The sequence below is a fragment of the Neomonachus schauinslandi genome, chromosome 15, assembly GCF_002201575.2.
Source record: "Neomonachus schauinslandi chromosome 15, ASM220157v2, whole genome shotgun sequence".
Taxonomy (NCBI): Eukaryota; Metazoa; Chordata; class Mammalia; order Carnivora; family Phocidae; genus Neomonachus; species Neomonachus schauinslandi.
In genome coordinates this window covers 22,527,246-22,552,945 of record NC_058417.1, presented here as the reverse complement: position 1 = coordinate 22,552,945, position 25,700 = coordinate 22,527,246, and the positions used below count along the sequence as shown (strand labels likewise).

Below are 25,700 nucleotides of genomic sequence, written 5' to 3'. Positions count from 1 at the left end.
TCTTGTCATTTTGTGCAGAGGAGAATAGATGAATGAGAGAACAAAATGCTAGCAGGGTAACAACGTCCCCAGAAAATATACTCTAAACAAATCAGAAAAGACCTGAAGCAGGGGGAAAGAAAGGGAAAGAGAGAAAAAAGAAAAAGAAAAAAAAAGAAACGAAAAAAGAGAAAAAGATAAAGATAAAAACAAACAAAAACAGAACAAAACAAAAAAAAACCAGAATGTGATCAAATATGATCAGGCTGGTGCATAGATCAGTGCCACACACTAGATTTTGGGTGTATTTTGGTCTGTTAGAAGAAAGTGCCTCCCAAAATTTTAAAGAAAGAAAAACTTATATATGTATAAAAATAAGGGTTAATACAATGAAGGGATGGAATATGATTGTAAAGATGGAAATTATAAAAAATTTTATAAAAGGAATTGATAAGAAGTTGTTTGAAAAAAGAAAGAAGAGGATTTAAAATAAAGAAAAAAAAAGGGAGAGAATGTGATCAGACAGGAGAGTAGAAAAAAAACATACGCTAGAGATTTAGGGTATATTTTGATCTGTTAGAAGAAACTATCTCAAAATTTTAAAGAGAGAACAACTTATATATATATGCCAAAAATACAGGTAACTACTATGAAGGGATAGAATATGACTCTAAAAATGAAAAATAAAAATGTTTTTTTAAAAAAGGGATTGATAAGATGTTGGTTGAAAAAGGGAAAAAGAAAAATTAAAAAAAAAAAAGTTAAAAAAAATTAACTTTGAAAGACTAAAGAATCAGGGGGAAAAAAGCCATGGATTCTATGTGCATTATTCCCCTAGCGCTGGAGTTCTGCCGTTCTCATTGTTCGGTAAACTTGGTCTTGGCTGGCTGTTCTTGCTGATCTTCTGGGGGAGGGGCCTGTTGCCATGGTTCCCAAAAGTCTTTGTCAGAGGCGGAATTGCCCCGCACTTGCCAGGTCCGGGCTAAGTAATCTGCTGGGGTTTGCTCTCGGGAGCTTTTGTTCCCTGCAGGCTTTCCGTGCAGCTTTGGAGGCAGAGAGTGAAAATGGCGGCCTCCCAATCTCTGCCCCGGAGGAGCCGAGAACTCGGGGCCCCGCTCCTCAGTGCACCCCCAGAGAAAAGCCGTCAGTCACTCCTGTCTCCCCGGTCTCTGGCCGCACTCCGTGTTCACTCGGCCTGTGACCGAGCATTTCTATCTCTGGCACCCGACTCGGTGTGGAGTCTCCAAACCCCACAGATCCCTGCAGTGCGCTCCCACACCTCTCCTCCCCGGGGGAAGAAGGTGAGTCTCCCCGGATCTGCCGCTTGTTGGGTCCCTGCTGGAGGAGCAGTGGCCCGACTGTGCCGCGGATCACGGTTTATGGCAACCCCGAGCTGAGAGCCCGCGCCTGGGCTCCGCCTCTGCAGCCGGCTTCCCTGCTCCGATACCTGGGAGCTCTGCCGCACTCAGGCACCCCCGGTCTTTCTGTGACCCCGAGGGTTCCACCCCCTGCTTAGCCACTGGAGTGACGTCCCTCAGCGGAGCCGACTTCTAAAAGTTCCGATTTTGTGCTCCGAGGCTCTATCACTTGCCAGAAGCGGCCCACAGAGGCCCCTCCCCCGCCGTCTATCCTCCCGAATATCGCCTCGGATTCACTTCTCCGCACGTCCTACCTTCCAGAAAGTGGTCGCTTTTCTGCTCAGAGAGTTGTTGCTATTCTTTTCTTCGATCTCCTGTTGAGTTTGTAGGTGTTCAGAATGGTTTGATCCCTATCCAGCTGAATTCCTGAGAGGAGACGAAATCCAGGTCTCCTACTCCTCCGCCATCTTGCTCCACCCCCTCCTCTTACAGTTATTCTTAATTTATCTTCTTTTTAAATTACTGGAGGACTTTTTTCTTTCATTATAAATTCTAAGTGGATGTAGTTTGCATATATGAAGGCTATTGAATAGAAAATAATATACATAGATTAACTTTATGTTTTACTGAATATTTGTTCACCCTTCTTTCTTAAAACCACAACTTCCTTCTCAGTTCATTTTTCTCATGCTGGGTACCTTATTCAGTGAGTCTTTCAGATATAGGCCATGACTCATAAAAAAAATCCCAAGGTGTTGCAAGCCTGAAGATGTATTTATTTTGCTGTCAATCTTGAATGATAGTTTGGGGAGAGAAGTCTAGGTTCAAAGTTGTTTTTCCACAGCAGTTTGAACCTACTGCCCATATTCTTGCATCCAGTCTTGCTAATAAAATAGTTACTGTCAAATCCATTCTTCTTTTTGTAAATTAGCTAAACTTTTTTCTCTTTAGGATTAAAAAAATCTTTAATGTTCTGAATCTTGATGGTAGTATGGTACATGTTGGACTTATCTATTCTGCCCATTATTCTGGAAGCTATCTTAGTCTAAGGAGGTATGGTGGTGGTGCTTTTGCCCCCCGGGGACACTTGGCAATGTCTAGAGGCATTTTTGTTTGTTGTAACTGGGAGTAGGGGGTTACTGCTAAACATCTTATAATACCCAAGAAAGCCCCCCACCCCCAACAAAGAATTATCCAGCTCAATCTGCCAATAGTGCCAACAGTAAGAAAGCCTGAGGTATGGGTATTTTAGTTTGAGGCCTAGGTGTGGCCACATGGGGGTCAAATGGAACTGGCCTCAGTCTCACATTAAGTTTCTGGCTGTCAATCCTGACTTTGCAGTAGAGTTGTTGTCCTGGGCTTGTGGTGGGGCCCACCTCTGTTTATTACTATAGTTTACCCACTCTTCCCTCCTTCTGCAAATGCCTCATAGTTTTTGGTCCACAGAGAGGTGCTTTTCTTATTTTAGAGCATGACTATATAATAATGCTTTAAGGTATCTTTTCCGTTATTTCTATGAATTCTGTTCTGAGAGAGATTTCAACATGTGACCTTTGAGGTCTTTATACAAAGGTACAAAGTCAATAAAATTAATTATAGCAATATTGAAAGAAAAAAAGAAGCAACGAATCACCCATAATCCCAGCAATCAGAAACATTCAAGGTTAACAATATACCAGAAAGCAGGTTTTTTTAATATATCACATGATGTATAAGAACAGCTAGACAAAAGTAATTATATTAAGTGGAAAGATATTATACATACTATTTTAAAATTATTTTCACATTTATTTTATTTGAACTGAATGGAAGAAAAGGCAACTAATAAAATTGAAGAGCTGAACTACAGAATATATTTCTTTAACCTAAGAACTTTTAGCTACTAAAAGATCCAATATTAAAATAATTAAATTGAAAAAAGCAATTAAAATGCTTGGAATCATTTTTAAAGTTACATTAAAATCTGTATTAGTATTGATCAATTCCTTGCCATGAAAGATGATGTTAGCACTTAGAATTCTTCACTCTCCTTCCTGACTCCCTAACTTTTGTTGATTACCATAATGGGCATCTGTTGTTTCAACCTACAGAACATCCTCTCACCCTATACTAGTAACCAATATTCTTTCCATGTTACATCAAGACTTTTGGAGATTTTCAACCAAGGGGTCTTTGCTATGGTAGCTAAGAGTTGAGTGCAGTATCCACACTAGGCAAATACAAGTCTTTCACTGTAATTTGATCTTCATAAGCCAAAGTAAAGAAAATGACTGGAGCAAATTCCTACCAGCCATCTAGATCCTTGGAGCTTCCCAGGTACTAATCTTCTCTAAGGCCTATTTGGTCAGCTTGTCTTTGATTCTGTGAGTGGTCCTCCCTCAATAAATTCTTTTTGTTTGTTTATTTGTTTAAATTGTCCAGAGCCTGTTTTTGTTCATTGAAACAAAAAAAAATCTATCTGATATAAAAATGTTTTTACTTTGTCAAGGTTTATAACAGTATTTTCTGTAATCATAATTCCTATTTATCTTAGTTATATACAGGTGAATGGACTTAAAGTCCAATTACCATTATCCTTTATTTTCACATATTGCCTGATTTAGCTAGATTTCCTCACTGAGTAATTTTTCTTCAAGAATACTTAATGACAAACAATGAATCATGGGACACTACATCAAAAACTAATGATGTACTGTATGGTGACTAACATAACATTAAAAAAAGAATGATTAATGAGCTATGTATTTATAGAATTCTTTCCTGTACAAAAATATCCATGAACTTCCTTTGAATTAGAATGGTATTTTGGCTAGATTTAATATTTTTAGGTCAAAAAAATTCCCCCCAAGAACTTTATACATATTGCTTCATTGTCTTAGCTGAGTAACAGGGATCATATTTACCCTCACTTTGGAAACAACTGCAAAATCAGATAAAACATGAAATGACAGGGTTCAGTGAAGGACTGATCCCTGAGATATGGGAAATTAATGAGGTGATCTCTATCACTGCCCCTGTTTACTGCCTGTAGAAAGTTTCTAGGCTGCAGTTCAGAAAGGGGGAAATTTAGGTACAGTTTGGCAATCTCTGTGAAGTGAATAGACAGAGTTGGGACTTTAGGGAGGCCAAGGAAACTAGAGTCTGTAGGGCAGAATACCAGCGAAGACAGAGCTTCACAGAGAGAAAATTCTAAAACCTGCAAAGCATCCCCTTTGAGTATTCAGCTGAGTACTTATCAGCTTGTGTCTGTGAGGAAATGTTTGAGGATGAAGAAAGACCCACCCAAAAGTATTGGAACAATCCTTGGAGCTCACATAGGTCAGAAACAGTGCCTATTCCCACCAACCAGAGTGAAAAACATCAAAATTCACAAGGCATTAGGTAAAAGAGTACTCAGAAGAGTTTTGCCTCAGTAGGGGTAAAAAGTTAACCCTAGATTAAATGTTGCTCTGGTCCTGTAAAACAAAACTTAAAAACAGGATCCAAAAAGATCAAACTAATTCCAAGTAACTTAACCATATCTCAGAACAAAGCTCAAGAGTACTTGTAAGAATACAAAAACATTCAGCATCCAACAAGGTAAAACTCACAATGTCTAGCATTGAATAAAAAATTACCATGTATGCAAAGAAGCTAGAAAATACCAACCATAGAGAGGAAAAAAATCCATTTGGAACTGACTCAGAATTAACACAGCCAATATAATTAATAGATTATAAGGTTGAAATAGACATTATAACTGTATTCCATATGTTCAAGAAATGGAAGAAAGATTGAACATATTAAGTAGAAACAAGAAAAATATTTAAAAAGGATCCAAATTAAGCTTCTAGAAAAGGATTAGAAGATGAAACAATGTCTAAGATGAAAAATACACTGAATGGTATTCGTGGCATATTAAACATTGTATACAGAAGAAAAAAATAGTGAACTTGAAGACAGCAACAGAAACCAGCTGATATAAAACACAGAGAAAAAATTTAAAGCACAGAGCATCAGTGAGTTGTGGAACACAGTCAAGTGGCCTGATATACATATAATTGAAGTATCTGAGGAGAAGAAGGGGTATAGAAAATATATTGCAAGAAATAATCGATGATGGATCTTTTTAAATAAAATAAGCTTACCCCAATAAAAGATAAATCATGTAAAAAAGAGAGAGAGAAAAAATTGAGAGAATAACTGAAAAATTTTCAAAGTTAGTGAAAACTGTCAACCCACAGACCCAAGGAGTTCTCAACAAGCCTCAAGCACAAGAAATTTTTTTAATTACCAAAGGTCATTATAATTAAATTACCTAAACCAATAATAAAATCTTAAAAGCAGTCAGAAAATGATACATTGTGTACAGAGCAATAAAGATGAGGATGACAGCAGATTTATTTTTGGAAATTATGCAAGATAAAAGACAATGAAGGAATATATTTAAATTAACTGAAAAACAAAACTATCAACCTAGGCCTCTACCCAACAAAGCTATCTTTCAAAAACAGAGGTGAAATGCTTTTTTCTGTACATACAAAATCTGAACGAATTCATCAGCAGATCTACACTATAAAAAATGAAGAAATTTCTTTGAGTAGGAAAATGATGCAAGATAGAAATCTAGATTCACACAAAGGAATGATAACCATCAGAAATGGTAAGTATAAAGAATTTTTTTCCTATTATTTAAAACCCTTTAAAATACAAGTGGCTGTTTAAAGCAAAAATAATATCAACATGTTGTGGTATTTATGACATATATAGAAGTACAGTGTATGGCAATAAAGCACAAAGCCTGGGAAGGAGAAATGGAAGTATAGTGTTATAAAGTTCATGAAATGATATAATATCACTTGAAGGAAGACTGTGATGAGTTAAAGATATATACTGTAAACCCTAAACGTGCCACTAAAATAACAAAACAAAGAGTTATAATTAATAAGCCAATAAAGGAGACAAGATGTAATTGTTTAAAAATACACAATTAAGCAGGAAAGAATATCCAGTGGGAAAAAGAGTCTCTTTGACACATGGTGTTGAGAAAACTGTCAGCTACATGGAAAGGAATGAAACTGGACCACTTTTTTCCACCATACACAAAAATAAACTCAAAATGGGATTAAAGACCTAAATGTCAGACCTGAAACCATAAAAATCCTAGAAAAGAGCAAAGGTAGTAATGTCTCTGATATCAGCTATACCAATATTTTTCTAAATAGGTCTCCTGAGGCAAGAGAAATAAAAGCAAAAATACACTATTGGCACTACATCAAAATAAAAAGCTTCTGCATGGCAAAGGAAACAATCAACAAGACTAAAAGCCTTCCTACTAAACAGGACAAGATATTTGCAAATGACATATCTAATAAAGGGTTAGTATCCAAAATATATAAAGAACTTATACAATTCAACACCTAAAAAACAAATAATCCAATTTAATTTTTTAAAATATTTTACGTATTTATTTGACAGAGAGAGAGAGAGAGTGAGCACACAAGCAGGGGGAGCAGCAGACGGAGAGGGAGAAACAAACTCTCCGCTGAGGGATGGGGGCTTGATCCCAGAACCCTAGGATCATGACCTGAGCCGAAGGCAGACATTTAACCAACTAAGCCACCCAGGCACCCCTAAATTAAATCCAATTTTAAAATGGGCAGAAGACATGAACACACATTCCTCTAAATAAGACATCCAATTGGCCAATAGACACATGAAAAGATGCCCAACATTAATCATGATCAGGGAAATGCAAATCAAAACCACAATGAGGTATCACCTCACACCTGTCAGAATGGCTAAAATCTAAAAGACGATAACAAGTGCTGAAAAGGATGTGGAGAAAAAGGAACACTCATGCACTGTTGGGAATGTAAACTGGTACAACCACTGTGGAAAACAGTATGGGGTACCTCAAAAAGCTATAAATAGAACCACTCTACAATCCAGTAATCATACTAATGGGTATTTACCTAAAGAATACAAAAACACTAAGTCAAAAGAATATATGTCCTTATGTTTATAGCAGCATTATTTACAATAGCTAAATGATGGAAGCAGCCCAAGTGTCCATCAACAGATGAATGGGTAAAGAAGATGTGGGGTGTGTGTGTATATATACATATATATAATGGAATACCATTCAGCCATAAAGAAGAAGAAGGAGGAGGAGGAAGAAGGGGAGAGGGAGGGGGAGGAGGAGGAGAGGGAGAATGAAATCTTGCCATTTGCAAAAACATGGACGGAGCTAGATAGCATAATACTAAGCAAAATAAGTCAGTCAGAGAAAAACAAATGATTTCACTCATATATGTGGAATTTAAGAAATAAAACAAATGAGCAAAGGAAAAAAGAGAAAGAAAGAGCCAAAGCAAGAAACAGACTTAACTATAGAGAACTGATGGTTATCAGAGAGGCGGTGGGTAGGGGGATGGGTGAAATAGGTGATGGGGATTAAGGAGTGCACCTGTTGTGATGAGCACCAGGTGATGTATGGAAGTGTTGAATCACTATATTGTACACCTGCAACTAATGAAACACTGTGTGTTAACTACACTGGAATTAAAATTAAATTTAAAAAAATAAAAATGCAAAATTAAGTCAAAAGGATGCAGAAAAATAGAGAAAAGGGAACAAAGAATAGATGATAAAATGGAAAAAAAATAGCAGTAGGGTAGATTAAAACCCAAACATAACAATAATCACATTTAAAATAGTATAGAAAGTAGGTGAAGGATACAGGGGGTTCTTCTGTACTACTCTGTACTTCCTTTGCAACTTTTTATAAATCTCTAAGTATTTGAAAATAAAACGTTTTTAAAAGTTTTTAAAAGTTTAAAAAGTTAATTTAAACACTCAATTAAAAGGTAGAGGTGGTCAGATTTGATTAAAGAGCAACTGAATGAAAACAAAAATACAGTATATTCTTTATCTTGTTGCTCCAGAGAAATCAGAAGCCAGAATGATCATTCACACAATTGGATTTTTCTGCTTCGATTGTTAAGAATTCTTTCAAACTGAGGACTTATTTCAGGAAAAATTTTCCATATTATATCTTAGAACATTTTTACTGTTTCATTTATTGATTCTCTACTCCATATCCATTCTTAGTGGATCATTATACTCCAGATATGTCTTCTTTATAACTACGTTAATATTTGTCTTATCTCTCTCCATTTACGTGACTATCTCAAGCTTTCCTTTATGTCAGGAACTGGGTCTTCAATTTCTTGTTGCTAATTTATTTTTCTTCTGTAATGTTTCACAATCTGTTTCTTTTCTTTTTTAAGATTTTATTTATTTGAGGGGTGCCTGGGTGGCTCAGTCGTTAAGCATCTGCCTTCAGCTCAGGTCATGATCCCAGAGTCCTGGGATCGAGCCCCACATTGGGCTCCCTGCTCAGCGGGAAGCCTGCTTCTCCCTCTCCCACTCCCCCTGCTTGTGTTCCCTCTCTCGCTGTCTCTCTGTCAAATAAATAAATAAAATCTTTTTTTTAAGATTTTATTTATTTGAAAGAGAGTGTGAGTGAGAGACAGAAGGAGCAGGGGGAGGGGCAGAGGGAGAAGCAGACTCCCCACTGAGCAGGGAGCCCAATGCGGGATTTGATCATGACCTGAGCTGAAGGCCGATGCCTAACTGACTGAGCCACCCAGGCGCTCCCACAATGTTTCCTTAGCAAGATCCCTCTTCATCTCTTTTGGCTGCTTTATCATTTTGTCTTTCAACTCTTGTTTTTTTAAATTTATGAACTTCCCAAATTCTTCTATAGCAATAGCCTTTGAGAAACTAGCTAAAATCCTAAAGGCTTGGCAGAACAAAGATGTTGGATTTACTTTATTTCATTGGTTATTAAATTAAATGAAAAGCAAAATGTAACTTTTGAGTCCAGTACATTCATCTTCTTAGGGACCCTTTAAAAAAAAATTAATAAATAAAACACAATGTGTCTCCCTGGGGAATTGTGGGAATCTTACCTTCATGCAGTGACCTAAGATTCTCCATAGGACTAATACTAAAGCAGACCTAAGAGCTGAGATTCTAAATAACCAAAAGACATGCATAACATATTTTAAAAGACAGTGATCAAAATTACTAACACCATTAAAAGAATAAAATGGAAAAGAATCATGTAATATGGTTTATAAGAAATTAACAGTTTGTACCTTCTGATCTTACATTTTGAAATATTGTACAACCATTTCTGGCCCATAAAAGGGCAGACACATGACCCCTCTCTGCCCTTCATACCCTCCCAGCGCATCTTACTCAAGCATTTCTGTGCATTGCTGTATTAAAAATAGTGAAAATGTAAAAAAAAATAATGAAAATATCTGAGTCCACCTGGCACACATGGCTCAAAGATCTTCTCATGATGTCTTCCCTCACTAAGCACTTCCCCAACCATGCTGAATAACCAGTTTCCCCCTCTATCTACTTACCTACGTATGTGTAAACACACACACACACACACACACTCTGCATCTCAGGCACCTCCAATTACTACTCTGATGTAACTATCTGAAATTCTTGTACTTGTATTTGTGTACTTGTCTATGATTTACCTCTGCCCCAAAGAAGGAATCTTGTCTATCTTATTTGCTACCCTATCACTAACTCATCCCCCACCCCCAGCACCGAGAAGAATATATGCCTCAGAGTGAGTGCTCATTAAATATTTGATGATTAAATGTTTAGGTCACATGGTTTCATGGTTAACTAGAGATGAGAGCTTCCTAATTGTTTCTTAGACTGGGATCTTCCTGTCAAATGGAAACCTTCAGAATATAGAGATGTTTCTTCGCCCTGGAAGCCAGACAGAGCAGAAGATTGTGGAAAACAGCTGGCTCAGCCACTGTTGGGTTGAACCCAAACACGATGTTTCTTTCCAGGCCTGAAAATCGTCGGACACTGTCCAACACAATGTGATTGGCCATGATATCTGATGCATCCTTGATCTGTACTAACAGGTCAGATTCCTCATTGAGCTGAGATATTTTTCTTTTCCTCATTGCTCTTAGGAGCTTATCTTTATATTTTTCCACTTCACTTGCTTTGCTGAAAAGCACAGCAATGTCCTTGGGAGAATAACCATTCCTAAAGAGAAACTGACATTTCTCTGCTATTTGGACAACCATCTCTTCCAAGTCCAAGTACTCCATAATCTCAAAGTTGCCTGGAATACCCTGAGCCCATTTAGCTTTATGAACCATCTCCAGGGACCCCAAGGGGATGTTAGGTGGAGGATTTTCTTTGATCTCCTGCATTACTTCTTGTAGGTAGTTGGCTATTGGATCTGCATTGCGGACCACTCTGGTGAGCTCTTCTCTTGGATACTGGGCTTCGAGAGCAGGGAGGCCATTGTGGCTCAAGTGGCTGGTCTGAAAGTAGTCCAGGAAGATCCAGAGAATTCCTGGGCAATCGTTTTCTCTCTGAGTGATATTTTTTGCCTTCTCATACCAGTCTCCATCTTCAGTGCGGAAATTCTGAGCTTCATCAATGATGATGTGCTGAATCTTTTGAAAGTCATTTTTCATGAAGGTTTTCCGGGTCACTGCTTGGCAGATGTTTTTCTTGCTGAAAATGTAAGAAACATAGTCAGGTTTCCCCACTCAAACAAAGGAAGCCAATTCTACCCCCCCCTTTTTTTAAAGAGGGGTAACGGGCAGAGAGAGAGTGATAATCTTAAGCAGGCTCCACATCCAGTGCAGAAGCTGATGTAGGGCTCGATCTCACAACCCTGAGATCATGACCTGAGCCTAAATCAAGAGTCGGAGGCTTAACCAACTGAGCCACCCAGGCACCCATCAATTCTACTCCTAAACTCTTCTGGACATAGTAAATACAATATGAATTTTAGCATGTGAACTTAAAGCCAAACCAGTCAAAGTTACTCCAAAAAATGAAAATGGATATAGTTAGGCTGCATACCTCACAAACTTCCTCAGGGGCTGATTTTCACAGATGTAAAGAATGTCACTTGGTTGACAGTGAAACACATTCCTGATCTTCTCCATTATCCTAAGAGCCAGGATGGTCTTCCCTGATCCAGGTAAGCCATGAATAAACAGTTCTCTTGTCATGCGAATGTTCTTTGACAGCAACTCATACTGTTTATCTGTGAGTATGTTCAAAACCTCAGAGCCCAGCTCTTCACTTAAGAAAGATCGGAACCCAAGCAAGACTATCACAAGGGACTGTAACAGAGCTTCTATGTGCTGGGTGGTTGTAAGGTTATAGGACTCGGGGTAAATTTGCAAATCTGAACAATGAAGAGTCTCTGCTGTTCTATCAGGATTCAGCAGGAAGACCAAGGGAGTGATGCACAATTTCCCAGTGTAGCCACCTGTGTTCACCAGCTTCTGCTTTAAGGTACGGGCGACTGTCATAGAATAGCTCTTCCAGCTTGCATCACACTCACTGAGGATGGTGTAGAGGAGTGGGATGTTGTTCTGGGAAAGCAGAAGAGCATCACAGATTACTCCCTGCTTCTCTGACAGACCCAAGTCCACAGCCCAGCTTCGAGAAAAAATCAGTATTCCTTGAAAGAAAGGGCGTATTTCCTTATTTATTAAGTCTCTGAGTCCTTTATGTTTTGAGAACAGTTCCTTGTAGAGGTTTTCTGGAGTATACACCACTCTGTCTGATAATACTAAACAGCAAAAGAATTGGAATAAATTAGAGAATCCCAAGACAAGCTAGTAATCATCATTATATGTAATAGAGTCACTCCATATTTGGGCCCAACCATGTATCAGTACTAGCATGCAGTAGTAATGAAAAGATCAAGCAATTCTCAGTCTGCTGGAGCTGATAACTGACTGGCATAACAGAGAGAAACAATAATTATACAAAGTGGTAAATGCAATGGGAAAGAAGTGCACAGAGCATTATGCAATCATCAACGAGAGGTACACCTTGAGAAAAAAGAAAATATGAAAGCCTTTATGAAAAAGGAGACACCTGAGCTGCTTCTTAAGGGATGGCTGTCAGTTAGCCTTCTGAAAGTTGGGAGAATAGAGAGACAGGTAAAAGGGGACTCATGAGTAAAGCAGAGAGACAAGAAACAGCAAGGTCCATGCAAGCACTTCCAAGAAGTTTGTGTTGTGAAAAGCACAAAGGAGGAAATGAGGATGGGGAACAAGGCCTTATAGTGCTATCTTAACACCTGGCAACACTGACTAGTGTTAACAATACTGTGGTATAGGCGGGAGGAATGAGATGGCAGAGGAGCTGGTCCCAGGAATTCAGCTGGATAGGGATTAAACCATTCTGAACATCTACAAACTCAATAGATCGAAGAAAAGAATACCAGCAACTCTATGAACAGAAAAGCGACCACTTTCTGGAAGGTAGGACGTGCGGAGAAGTGAATCCGAGGCGATATTCGGAAGGATAGACGGCGGGGGAGGGGCCTCCGTCGGCCGCTTCTGGCAAGTGATAGAGCCGCGGAGCACAAAATCGGAACTTTTAGAAGTTGGCTCCGCTGAGGGACGTCACTCCGGTGGCTAAGCAGGGGGTGGAACCCTCGCAGGACAGTGTGGTCTCAGGACCCTCGGGGTCACAGAAAGACCAGGGGTGCCTGAGGGCGGCAGAGCTCCCAGGTATCGGAGCAGGGAAGCCGGCTGCAGAGGCGGAGCCCAGGCGCGGGCTCTCAGCTCGGGGTTGCCATAAACCGTGATCCGCGGCACAGTCGGGCCACTGCTCCTCCAGCAGGGACCCAACAAGCGGCAGATCCGGGGAGACTCACCTTCCTCCCCTGGGAGGAGCGGCATGGGAATGCACCGCAGGGATCTGCTGGGTTTGGAGACTCCACACCGAGTCGGGTGTCAGAGATAGAAATGCTCGGTCACAGGCCAGGTGAGCATGGAGTGTGGCCAGAGACCGGGGAGATGGGAGTGACTGACTGCTTTTCTCTGGGGGCACACTGAGGAGCAGGGCCCTGAGTTCTTGGCTCCTTCGGGGTGGAGATTGGGAGGCCGCCATTTTCACTCTCGGCCTCCAAAGCTGTACGGAAAGCTTGCAGGGAACAAAAGCTCCGGAGAGCAAACCCAAGCAGACTACTTAGTCTGAACCGGGCAAGGGCGGGGCAATTCCGCCTCCGGCAAAGACATTTGGGAACCATGGCAACAGGCCTCTCCCCCAGAAGATCAGCAAGAACAGCCAGCCAAGACCAAGTTTACCAATCAATGAGAACGGCAGAACTCCAGCGCTAGGGGAATAATGCACATAGAATCCATGGCTTTTTCCCCATGATTCTTTAGTCTTTCTTTTTTTTTTTTTTTAAAGATTTATTTATTTATTTGACAGAGAGAGACACAGCAAGAGAGGGAACACAAGCAGGGGGAGTGGGAGAGGGAGAAGCAGGTTTCCCACTGAGCAGGGAGCCCAATGTGGTGCTCGATCCCAGGACCCTGGGATCATAACCTGAGCCAAAGGCAGCCTCCCAACCAACTGAGCCACCCAGGCGCCCCTCTTTAGTCTTTCAAAGTTCACTTTTTTATATCTCTTTATTTTTTTCTTTTTCTATTTTTTTAGTTGAATTTTTCTTCTTTCCTTTCTCAACCAACATCTTATCAATTCCTTTTTAAAAATCTTTTTTAATTCTCATTTTTAGTCATATTCTATTCCTTCAAAGTATTTAACCTTATTTTTGTAAATATATAAGTTTTTCTTTCTTTAAAATTTTGGGAGGTAATTTCTTCCAACAGACCAAAATACATCCAAAATCTAGTCTGTGGCTTTGTTCTATTCACCAGCTTGATCATATTCTTTTTTTTTTTTTTCCCTTTTTTCCCCCCCCCCCCCCCCCCCCGCATTCCTTTTTATTTTTTTTTTTTTTTTTTTTTTTTTCTTCTTTTTTTTATTTTTTTTTTTTTTTTTTTTCTTTTTTTCCCCCCCCCCCCCCCAGTTTCAGGTCTCTTCTGATTTGTTTCATGTATATTTTTCTGGGGTCGTTGTTAACCTTTTAACATTTTGATCTCTCATTCATCTATTCTCCTCTGGACAAAATGACAAGACGGAAAAAATCACGTCAACAAAAAGAACAAGAGGTGGTACGGACTGCCAGGGTCCTAATCAATACAGACATTAGTAAGATGTTGGAACTAGAGTTCAGAATGACGATTATAAAGATACTAGCTGGGTTTAAAAAGAGCATAGGAGATACTAGAGAATCCCTTTCTGTAGAAATACAAGAACTAAAATCTAACCAAGTAGAAATAAAAAAGGCTATTAATGAGGTGCAATAAAAAATGGAGGCTCTAACTGCTAGGATAAATGAGGCAGAAGAGAGAATCAGTGATATAGAAGACCAAATGATGGAGAATAAAGAAGCTGAGAAAAAGAGAGATAAACAACTGCTAGATCACGAGGGGAGAATTCGAGAGATAAGTGATATCATACAGCAAAACAACATTAGAATATTGGGATCCCAGAAGAAGAAGAAAGAGAAAGAGGGGCAGAAGGTATATTGGAACAAATTATAGCAGAGAACTTCCCTAATTTGGGGAAGGAAACAGGCATCAAAATCCAGGAGGCACAGAGAACTCCCCGCTCAAAATCAGTAAAAATAGGTCAATACCGCGACATCTAATAGTAGAATTCACGAGTCACAGAGCCAAAGAGAAAATCCTGAAAACGGCTCGGGAGAAGAGATATGTAACCTACAATGGTAGAAACATTAGACTGGCAGCAGACCTATCCACAGAGACCTGGCAGGCCAGAAAGGACTGGCATGATATATGCAGAGCACTAAACGAGAAAAATATGCAGCCAAGAATACTATATCCAGCTAGACTGTCACTGAAAATAGAAGGAGAGATAAAAAGCTTCCAGGACAAACAAAAACTTAAAGAATTTGCGAACACCAAACCAGCCTTACAAGAAATATTGAAAGGGGTCCTCTAAGCAAAGAGAAAGCCTAAAAGTAACATAGACCAGAAAGGAACACAGACAATATACAGTAACGGTCACCTTACAGGCAATACAATGGCACTAAATTCCTATCTTTCAATAGTTATCCTGAGTGTAAATGGGCTCAATGCCCCAATCAAAAGACACAGGGTATCAGATTGGATAAAAAAACAAGACCCATTGATATGCTGTCTGCAAGAGACTCATTTTAGACCCAAAGACACCCCCAGATTGAAAGTGAGGGGGTGGAAAACCATTTCCCATGCTAATGGACACCAAAAGAAAGCTGGAGTGGCAATCCTTATATCAGACAAGTTAGACTTTAAACCAAAGACTGTAATAAGAGATGAGGAAGGACACTATATACTACTTAAAGTGTCTATCCAACAAGAAGATCTAACAATTTTAAATATCTATTCCCCTAACATGGGAGCAGCCAGTTATATAAGCCAATTAATAACAAAATCAAAGAAACACATCAACAATAATACAATAATAATAGGGGACTTTAACACCCCCTCACTGAAATGGACAGATCATCTAAGCAAAAGATCAACAAAGAAATAAGAGATTTGAATGACACACTGGACCAGATGGACTTCACAGATATATTCAGAACATTCCATCCCAAAGCAACGGAATACATTCTTTTCTAGTTCCCATGGAACATTCTCCAGAATAGATCACATCCTAGGTCACAAATCAGGTCTCAACCGGTACCAAAAGATTGGGATCATTCCCTGCCTATTTTCAGACCACAATGCTTTGAAACTAGAACTCAATCACAAGAGGAAATTTGGAAAGAACTCAAATACATGGAGGCTAAAAAGCATCCTACTAAAGAATGAATGGGTCAACCAGGAAATTAAAGAAGAATTTTAAAAATTCATGGAAACAAATTAAAATGAAAATACAACTGTTCAAAATCTTTGGGATGCAATAAAGGCAGTCCTAAGAGGAAAGTATATAGCAATACAAGCCTTTCTCAAGAAAAAGAAAGTTCTCAAATACACAACCTAACTCTACACCTAAAGGAGCTGGAGAAAGAACAGCAAATAAAGCCTAAACCCAGCAGAAGAAAGGTAATAAAGATCAGAGAAGAAATCAATGAAATAGAAACTAAAAGAACAGTAAAACAGATCAACGAAACTAGGTGCTGGTTCTTTGAAAGAATTAATAAGATTGATAAATCCCTGGCCAGACTTATTGAAAAGAAAAGAGAAAGGACCCAAATAAATAAAATCATGAATGAAAGAGGAGAGCTCAAAACCAACACCAAAGAAATGCAAACAACTATAAGAACATATTATGAGCAACTCTATGCCAGCAAATTAGAAAATCTGGAAGAAATGGATGCATTCCTAGAGATGTATAAACTACCAAAACTGAACCAGGAAGAAATAGAAAACCTGAACAGACCCATAAGCAGTTAGGAAATTGAAGCAATAATAAAAAAATCTCCCAAAAAACAAGAGCCCAGGGTCAGACAGCTTCCCAGGGGAATTCTACCAAATATTTAAAGAAGAATTAATACCTATTCTTCTGAAACTGTTCCAAAAAATAGAAATGGAAGGAAAACTTCCAAACTCATTTTATGAGGGCAGCATTACCTTGATCCCAAAATCAGGCAAAGACCCCATCAAAAAGGAGAATTACAGACCAATATCCCTGATGAACATGGATGCAAAAATTCTCACCAAAATACTAGCCAATAGGATCCAACAGTACATTAAAAGGATTATTCACCACGACCAAGTGGGATTTATTCCTGGGTTGCAAGGTTGGTTCAACATCTGCAAATCAATCAATGTGATACAATACATTAATAAAAGAAAGAACAAGAACCATACGATCCTCTCAATAGATGCAGGAAAAGCACTTGACAAAGTACAGCATCCTTTCTTGGTTAAAACTTTTCACAGTGTAGGGATAGAGCGTACATACCTCAATATCATAAAAGCCATCTATGAAAAACCCACAGCGAGTATCATACTCAATGGGGGAAAACAGAGATTTTTTTCCCCTAAGATCAGGAACATGGCATGGATGTCCACTATCACCACTGCTATTCAACATAGTACTAGAAGTCCTAGCCTCATCAATCAGACAACAAAAAGAAATAAAAGGCATCCAAATCGGCAAAGAAGTCAAACTCTGGCTCTTTGCAGATGATATGATACTTTATGTGGAAAACCCAAAAGACTCCACCCTCAAACTGCTAGAACTCATACAGGAATTCAGTAAAGTGGTATGATATAAAATCAATGCACAGAAATCAGTTGCATTTCTATACACCAAAAAGAAGACAGAAGAAAGAGAAATTATGGAGTCGATCCCATTTACAACTGCACCCAAAACCATAAGATACCTAGGAATAAATCTAACCAAAGAGGCAAAGGATCTGTACTCAGATGAAAGAAATTGAGGAAGACACAAAGAAATGGAAAAACGTTCCATGCTCATGGATCGGAAGAACAAATATTGTGAAAATGTGTATGCTACCCAGAACAATCTACACATTCAATGCAATCCCCATCAAAATACTATCAACTTTTTTCAAACAAATGGAACAAATAATCCTAAAATTTGTATGGAACCAGAAAAGACCCCAAATAGCCAGAGGAATGTTGAAAAAGAAAAGCAAAGCTGGTGGCACCAGAATTCCGGACTTCAAGCTCTATTATAAAGCTGTCATCATCAAGACAGTATGGTCCTGGCACAAAAACAGACACATAGATCAATGGAACAGAATAGAGAGCCCAGAAATGGACCCTCAACTCTATGGTCAACTCATCTTTGACAAAGCAGGAAAGAATGTCCAATGGAAAAAAGACAGTCTCTTCAACAAATGGTGTTGGGAAAATTGGACAGCCACATGCAGAAGAATGAAACTGGACCATTTCCTTACACCACACAAAATAGACTCCAAATGGTTGAAAGACCTCAATGTGAGACAGGAGTCCATCAAAATCCTAAAGGAGAACACAGGCAGCAACCTCTTTGACATCAGCCGCAGCAACTTCTTCCTAGAAACATCACCAAAGGCAAGGGAAGCAAGGGCAAAAATGAACTATTGGGACTTCATCAAGATAAAAAGCTTTTGCACAGCAAAGGAAACAGTCAACAAAACCAAAAGACAACCAACAAAATGGGAGAAGATATTTGCAAATGACATATCAGATAAAGGGCTAGTATCCAAAATCTATAAAGAACTTATGAAAGTCAACCGCCAAAGAGCAAATAATCCAATCAAGAAATGGGCAGAAGACACAAACAGACATTTCTACAAAGAAGACATCCAAATGGCCAACAGACACATGAAAAAATGTTCCACATCACTCAGCATCAGGGAAATCCAAATCAAAACCTCAATGAGATACCACCTCACACCAGTCAGAATGGCTAAAACTAACAAGTCGGGAAACGACAGATGTTGGCGAGGATGCAGAGAAAGATGAACCCTCCTACACTGTTGGTGGGAATGCAAGCTGGTGCAGCCACTCTGGAAAACAGTTTGGAGGTTCCTTAAAAAGTTGAAAATAGAGCTACCCTATGACCCAGCAATTACACTACCGGGTATTTATCACAAAGATACAAAAGTAGGGATCTGAAGGAGTACGTGCACCCCAATGTTTATAGCAGCAATGTCCACAATAGCCAAACTATGGAAAGAGCCAAGATGTCCATCAACAGATGAATGGATAAAGAAGATGTGGTATATATATACAATGGAATATTATGCAGCCATCAAAAAAGTGAAAGCTTGCCATTTGCAACGACGTGGATGGAACTAGAGGGTATTATGCTAAGTGAAATAAGTCAATCAGAGAAAGATAAGTATCATATGATCTCACTGATATGAAGAATTTGAGAAATAAGACAGAGGATCATAGGGGAAGGGAGGGAAAAATGATACAAGACGAAACCAGAGAGGGAGACAGACCATAAGAGACTCTTAATCTCAGGAAACAAACTGAGGGTTGTTGGAGTGGAGGGGGGTGGGAGGGATGGGGTGACTGGGTGATGGACATTGGGGAGCGCTGTGATTTGTGTAAGACTGATGAATCACAGACCTGTACCCTGAAACAAATAATACAGTATAGGTTAATAAAAAAATTTTTTAAAAATACTGTGTTATATATCTGTATGTTGCTAAGAGAGAACGTAAATGTTCTCACCACACACACACACACATACTCGGTAATTATGTGAAGCGATGGATATGTTAATTAACCTAATTGTGGTCGTCATTTTGCAATATATACATGTATGAAAAAAATCATGCTGGGGGTGCCTGGCTGGCTCAATTGGTGGAGCACGAAACTCTTGATTTTGGGGTTATGAGTTTGAAACCCACACTGGTTGTAGAGATTACTTAAAAAAATAAAATCTTTTAAAAAAATAATAAAAAATCATGCTGTACACCTTATACATGATGTTAAATGTCAATTATATCTCCATAAATCTGGGGGAAAAGCCTAGCAAAGGTTATAAACTATATGATGTGTCCTACATGACATTCTGTGAAAGGCAAAATGATAAGGATGGAAAATAGATCAATGGCTGCTAAGGGCTAGGGATTGGAGAGTTTGACCACAGAGGGGCAGTGTGAAGGGGTCTTTTTTGGGTGATGGAATTATTCCGTATCTTAACTCTGGTGGTGGTTACATGAATCTATATATTTCAATCTATATATTTCTACCCTTAGAACTGTATAAGAAAAAAGTCCCTTTTATACATGTAAATTTTAAAATTAATTTTTAAAAGTGTTCTTTAAAAAAAGTTTTGGCTTTTTTATATGTATAAAAAAGTTTCTTACACCTTCTGGCACCACAATCCCAAATTTGGAATCTAAGCAGATCTATGAACCTTCGCCCCAGAAAAAAAAAGTCAAATAAACACAAAATTTGAGTTTTGAATCCAGTGTAGGGGGAAGAGACAAGGATGAACACAGATTTCTGTGCTTGGCTGGATGCAGGATGGACTCTCCAATTCATAAAGATAATGTGGAAGAAATGGCAGAAAAAGAATACTTAATACAGAATAATATGCAGAATATACAGAAGAAATAGAAGATTGTCAGAGTGGAAGATTGATTTTGGAAATGCTCAGTTTGGGATACCTGTGGTACATTGAGTATTCAGCAAGTAATTGGGCATACCAGTACAGTTTGTCTGGGATCAGACAAATACTAAAGTTATTTTTTATTAAAGTGGAATAAACTGGGAGTGTCTGGGTGGCTCAGTTGGTTAAGCATCTGACTCTTGATCTCAGCTCAGGTCTTGATCTCAGGGTCATGAGTTCAAGTCCCACATTGGGCTCCATGCTGGGTGTGGAGCCTACTTTAAAAAAAAAAAAGTGAACTAAACTAAGGGCTTCTCCTCTTACTATTTTGATTTAATGTCATTTTGGAATTGTTGGCCAGTGAATTAAACCAAGTAAAGAAATAACGTATAAATATAGGAAAAGTTAGTTCAAAATTATCTTTGTTTTTGCATTAACAAGATTATTAAGTAAAATGTCTGGAAATGGTATAATGTATATTTTTAAACTAAGAGCTTTCCCACATGCCAGCAATTCACAATCAGAAATTATTATCATACAAAGATCTCAGTCTAGTAATCAAATAAAAAATTTTTAATCCTAGTGTAGTTAACACACAGTGTTATATTTGTTTCAGGTGTACAATATAGTGATTCAACAATTTTCTATTAGGTGCTCATTATGATAAATGTACTTTTTTTTTTAAGATTATATTTATTTATTTGACAGACAGAGACACAGCGAGAGAGGGAACACAAGCAGGGGGAGTGGGAGAGGGAGAAGCAGCCTTCCCGCTGAGCAGGGAGCCCGATGCGGGGCTCGATCCCAGGACCCCGGGACCACAACCCGAGCTGAAGGCAGCCGCCCAACCGACTGAGCCACCCAGGTGCCCCATGATAAATGTACTCTTAATCCCCATCACCTATTTCACCCATTTCCCCCCCACCTCCCCTCTGGTAACCACCAGTTTGTTCTCTATAGTTGAGAGTCTGTTTTTTGGTTTGTCTCTTTTTTTCTTCGTTTTGTTTCTTAAGTTCCACATAGGAGTGACATAGGTATTTGTCTTTTTCTGACTGACTTATCTTTCTAGGAATAAAATTTAACGTATATAGTAACAATACAGATAAAACTTTGAAACAATTGAGAGATGTATCATATTTTGCTGATTATAAATGTACTTTAACATCTCTGAAATCAAGATACATCTTCTAATTTAATTGGTAATATTTTCTCTTTTAGTGGTAAATAAAATAATAGTGCAATATTGTTTTCTTAAGTTTGATGAAATATAGTAAAAGAAGACTTTAATAAATAGCCAAACATCCCATGTTCAACTATAAGAAAATTCACTGTTGTAAAGTGACAGTTCTTCCCCCAAATCATTTATCAATTTCATGTAGTTATCATCAAAATAATTTCAACTTCTCCTTCTCTTTTTGGTGGAACAAAATGATTCTAAGCTTCTTCTAGAAGAGAAATGCCATGGTAATACCATTTGGGGAAAGTATATTCTTGTATATGTTTTGAATTACAATTTGGCAATGCTCACCTAATTTACAAGCGATTGTTACTGCTTGGGATTTATCTTTAAGGAATACCTCAAGGCATTTTTAGAAAAATGTATATTGTAGCATTGTTTAAAATAGAAAAAATTAGATATATAAAATTCCATAAAAGAAAGGACTGGTTAAAGAAGTTGTAGCAGGGGTGTTTGCAAAGTTCTTTTTTTTTTTTTTTTTTACCTAGGTGGTGGTTACACAGGATTCACTGCATAATAACTATTTTTTAAAAGTGTTATTTATTTAAGTAATCTCTACATCCACTGTGAGGCTCAAACTCACAACCCTGAGATCAAGAGTCACACGCTCCCCCAACTGAGCCAACCAGGTGCTCCTTATTGCCTAGTTATTTATTAAGTTATATCTTTGTTCTATGTACTTTCTGTATGTATATTTCACAATAAAAGTAGCTAAAATTAATAACATCCATGTTTAGGAATACTATGAAACACTATACAATCAATAAAAGAATGTAAATCTATGAGTAAGGTACTTACATATCACTCAGATTCAGCCTTGTGCTTGCACATATTTGTAGTACATTCATTTTCACCACTGAATAATATTCCACTATGCGAATAAACTACAATATATTTATCCATTGTTGTGACAATAGATAATTTGGTTGTTTCCTGTTTGGGGCTATTACAAATAGTAATCTATGACAAGTCACAGGGATCTCTCCAGTTACATACATCTGATGCACATGTACACATTTTGCACTAGAAACTAGAAAGAATTACTACCTGGTAGAGTATGCAAATGACCAACTATACAAGGTAATGCCAAATTTGTTTTCCAAAGGGATTTAGCCCATTGAATTCATAGCAGCAATATACACCAGATTCTGATACTACAACCTCTCCAACATCTGGTATTTCAATTAAATGGTGTAAGATGGTATCTACTTGTGGTTTTGATGTGCATTTTGCTCATTGCTGATGGGTTGAACATCTCTTCATAAGTTCATTGGACATATGCATTTCCTTTTCTGAGAAATATATCTTTATCACTATTGTTCATTTGTCTACTGGGTGGTTTGTCCTTTTAAAAAATTGTGTAAGTTCATTATATATTCTTGATACCAATCTTTTGTCAGCTACGTGGATTTGCAATCTTCTTCTAGTTGAATCTTTTCACTCTCTTTAAGGTATCTTTTGAGGAACAGAAGTTCTTAACTTTAATGTAGTGAAACTTATCAATCTTTTCATTTAAGGTTAATACTTTTACGTCTAATTTAGGAAATCCTTTCCTATCTCAATGACACAAAATTATTCATGGACATCTCTTTCTCTCTTTCTAAAAGTTCAAAAGGCTTGTTCCTGACATTTAAGTCTTTAAACCTTCTGGAAATGATTTATATAAATAGCATATATATGTAATATAAATAGAAGTCTAGTTTTATTCTTTTTTGCATATGAATGAACAACCAACACATTCCAAAGCAACCAGAGATTAATTACCTGGAAAGTAACGTTTTTGCTGTTCTTTCAGACATTCCAAATTCTTATGAGTGCACACAGTCCTGCTACGTGGTGTGGTGGATGACAAACTCAGTGCAAGGACCATCTCAGAAAATCTGGAAAGATCTTAGGAAACAAGAAGCAAGAGTTCAATATGCAAAAAGGCAGACGCCAACTTATAGCTGAGCTGTGTTGCAAAGCCTTTCACTTCATCTTGGAATTCAAAGCTTTGGCCCACAGATCCTTGTGTCTACATCCTAAGTCAGCTTAGGAAAGCCTACTTATATCTTGGGGGAGTAGGAGGACATACCAGTATGGAGCAATAGTTTTCATTTTTAATTTTAATTGTATTCTATTGAAACAAACTTTATATTTTTAGAATGTTTATGTTTTTAAATGTAGGATTAGAAGTATAAAGGTCAATAGATACAGATTTCTGAGAAGACTCTGAAATGGACTTTGTTTTTCTGGACTTCTGAAGAAGTTATCACTAATTTATTTTGTCTAATTTCATCTTGAGCTTTCCTTTTCCAAGGGGGATGCACATCATCAACACTTGCTCTGGTTTATCAGTCACGGTTAGTGTTGGCTCTGAAAAGGAAAAGTCAGAAAGGAGGGGGCCAGCCACGGATAGGTTGTATTTGAGTTCAGAATGGAAGTGGGGCAATGAGAAAGAGAGAATGTTTAATCCAGGCAACAAGAATGGAAAGGCAGGGGAAAGTGGCAGTAAGTTAAAGAGGACACATATGTACATGTGGAAAGGAATTTCCTAAATAATTAAATGAATTCATATTCAGAAAGGAAAAGAAGAGACCTGAGTAAGAACACAAGAAAGGGTATGAAAATAAAAATTACTAGGTCAGACAGCCCCCTGCACCAACCTCTAGTAGGTCTCCTAGCCCAAGGCAACATCTTTTTGTTGAATGCTGGGTATTCAACATGGGCAGAGGGAATGAAGGGCAGTGACCTACCAACTGTAGCAATTGGAAATAATAAATCAAGCATCTGCAATTCAGAGAGTACCTCTCTTTCCCTAGATTCTAAAATAATATCCCCTTCCTCCCTCCCCACCTCTCCCCCTTGCCCCCAGCAAACATTGCAATCGTTGTGGATTCTTCTCCCTGACCTGGATCAGCCTCCATCATCCAAGTTATCCATTCCTTTGTAACCAGCTGTTTCACACGATTGTCCTTCACCTGCCAGGAACTTGGCACTTTGGCAAACACTGCACAGCAAAATCGTTCCACCTTGACTGCACAGACATATCCATGGAGGGCCCCCTTATTGTGCACTTCAAGGAATTTGACAGCATATTTTATCTCATGCCTCTGTGTACAGAAATGATGGACAGGTAGTTTCCTAATACAGTAATCAATAGAGCGACACAAGGTGACAAGATCTATTTTCTCCTTTTCACATCCAACGACTTGATTGGTCTCATCATGCACACCAAAAAATATATACCCTCCTTCGGTGTTTGCAAATGCAGACACACAACTGGGGAGACTCTCATTAAAGCACTGGGACACCTCTGCTGAGAACATTTTAAATTCAACGTGGAGGGACTTAGTAAAGTTGAGCTTTTCTAGGAACTGAAGGTGAGTTCTAGCAAATAAAGCAGCAGCTGAGGCCCTTATGTTACCATCATTTTGTACACCAACCCGAACTTTCTGGGGACTTAACGAATTGGAATCATTAGTATTCACAGGAGTCTGAGATCTCCCTTTGAGGAACGTCAGTGCTTCCTGAGAATTCATGACATCAGTCGATGCTCTGTATCTGTGGTACAAATTGGAGGACAAGGTTGCCAGCCGTACACCAGAGGCCTCGGCGTTCCATGACTTCACAAAAATAAAAAAGCGGTCTCCCTGCTGCATCTCATCTAAATAGCCTTTAAAAATTGAAGGCATTTTCAGTCCTACTCCATGTATTTCATAATTGTAGTCTTTGTTCTCAATCTCAGCCTTGACCACTCCGCCACCAGAATTCAGTAGAGCACATATTGCATTCATGATGATTTTATTCTGTTTCTTCTGCAATTGAGGCTTCATTTCGTTCCTTTGCTTATTCCCAAGGATGACTTTTCCTACATTTAAGACACATTCGGCAAAGTGTGTTTCCAAATCCACCTTGACACTCATCTTCTCAGCACTTGTCCTATTCCTACTGTGAAAGGTTCTCCTAAAAAAACAGGAAGATAGAACCATTAGAATAGGACAAGAATAGGGGAAATGAGAAAACCGATAGTTTGAGGCCACTTTTCTGAAGTTGGTCACTTCCTTTCTGCCCACAGAGTTTGAAGCCAGGCTCACGCATGAAATAAGTGTGGAGGACAGGTGGAGGAGCTAAGTCTGCTGGAAGCCCACTACCACCAGAGAAATGATCAAGAGGCTATTTTTATGCTG

At 38.5% G+C, this 25,700-nt stretch overlaps 1 protein-coding gene across 1 annotated transcript; it reads right to left on the bottom strand.

Moving 5' to 3' along the window:
• Window positions 1-9,746: 9,746 nt before the first annotated feature.
• Window positions 9,747-25,436, bottom strand: LOC110593069 (schlafen family member 5). The gene is made up of 4 exons (XM_044921685.1): window positions 24,422-25,436; window positions 23,296-23,421; window positions 11,247-11,967; window positions 9,747-10,898 (listed from the first exon to the last, which is right to left on the bottom strand). Exons 1-4 carry the CDS (start codon window positions 25,434-25,436, stop codon window positions 10,082-10,084), a joined length of 2,679 nt encoding a protein of 892 aa, XP_044777620.1. The 3' UTR covers window positions 9,747-10,081.
• Between the last annotated feature and the right edge of the window lie 264 nt (window positions 25,437-25,700).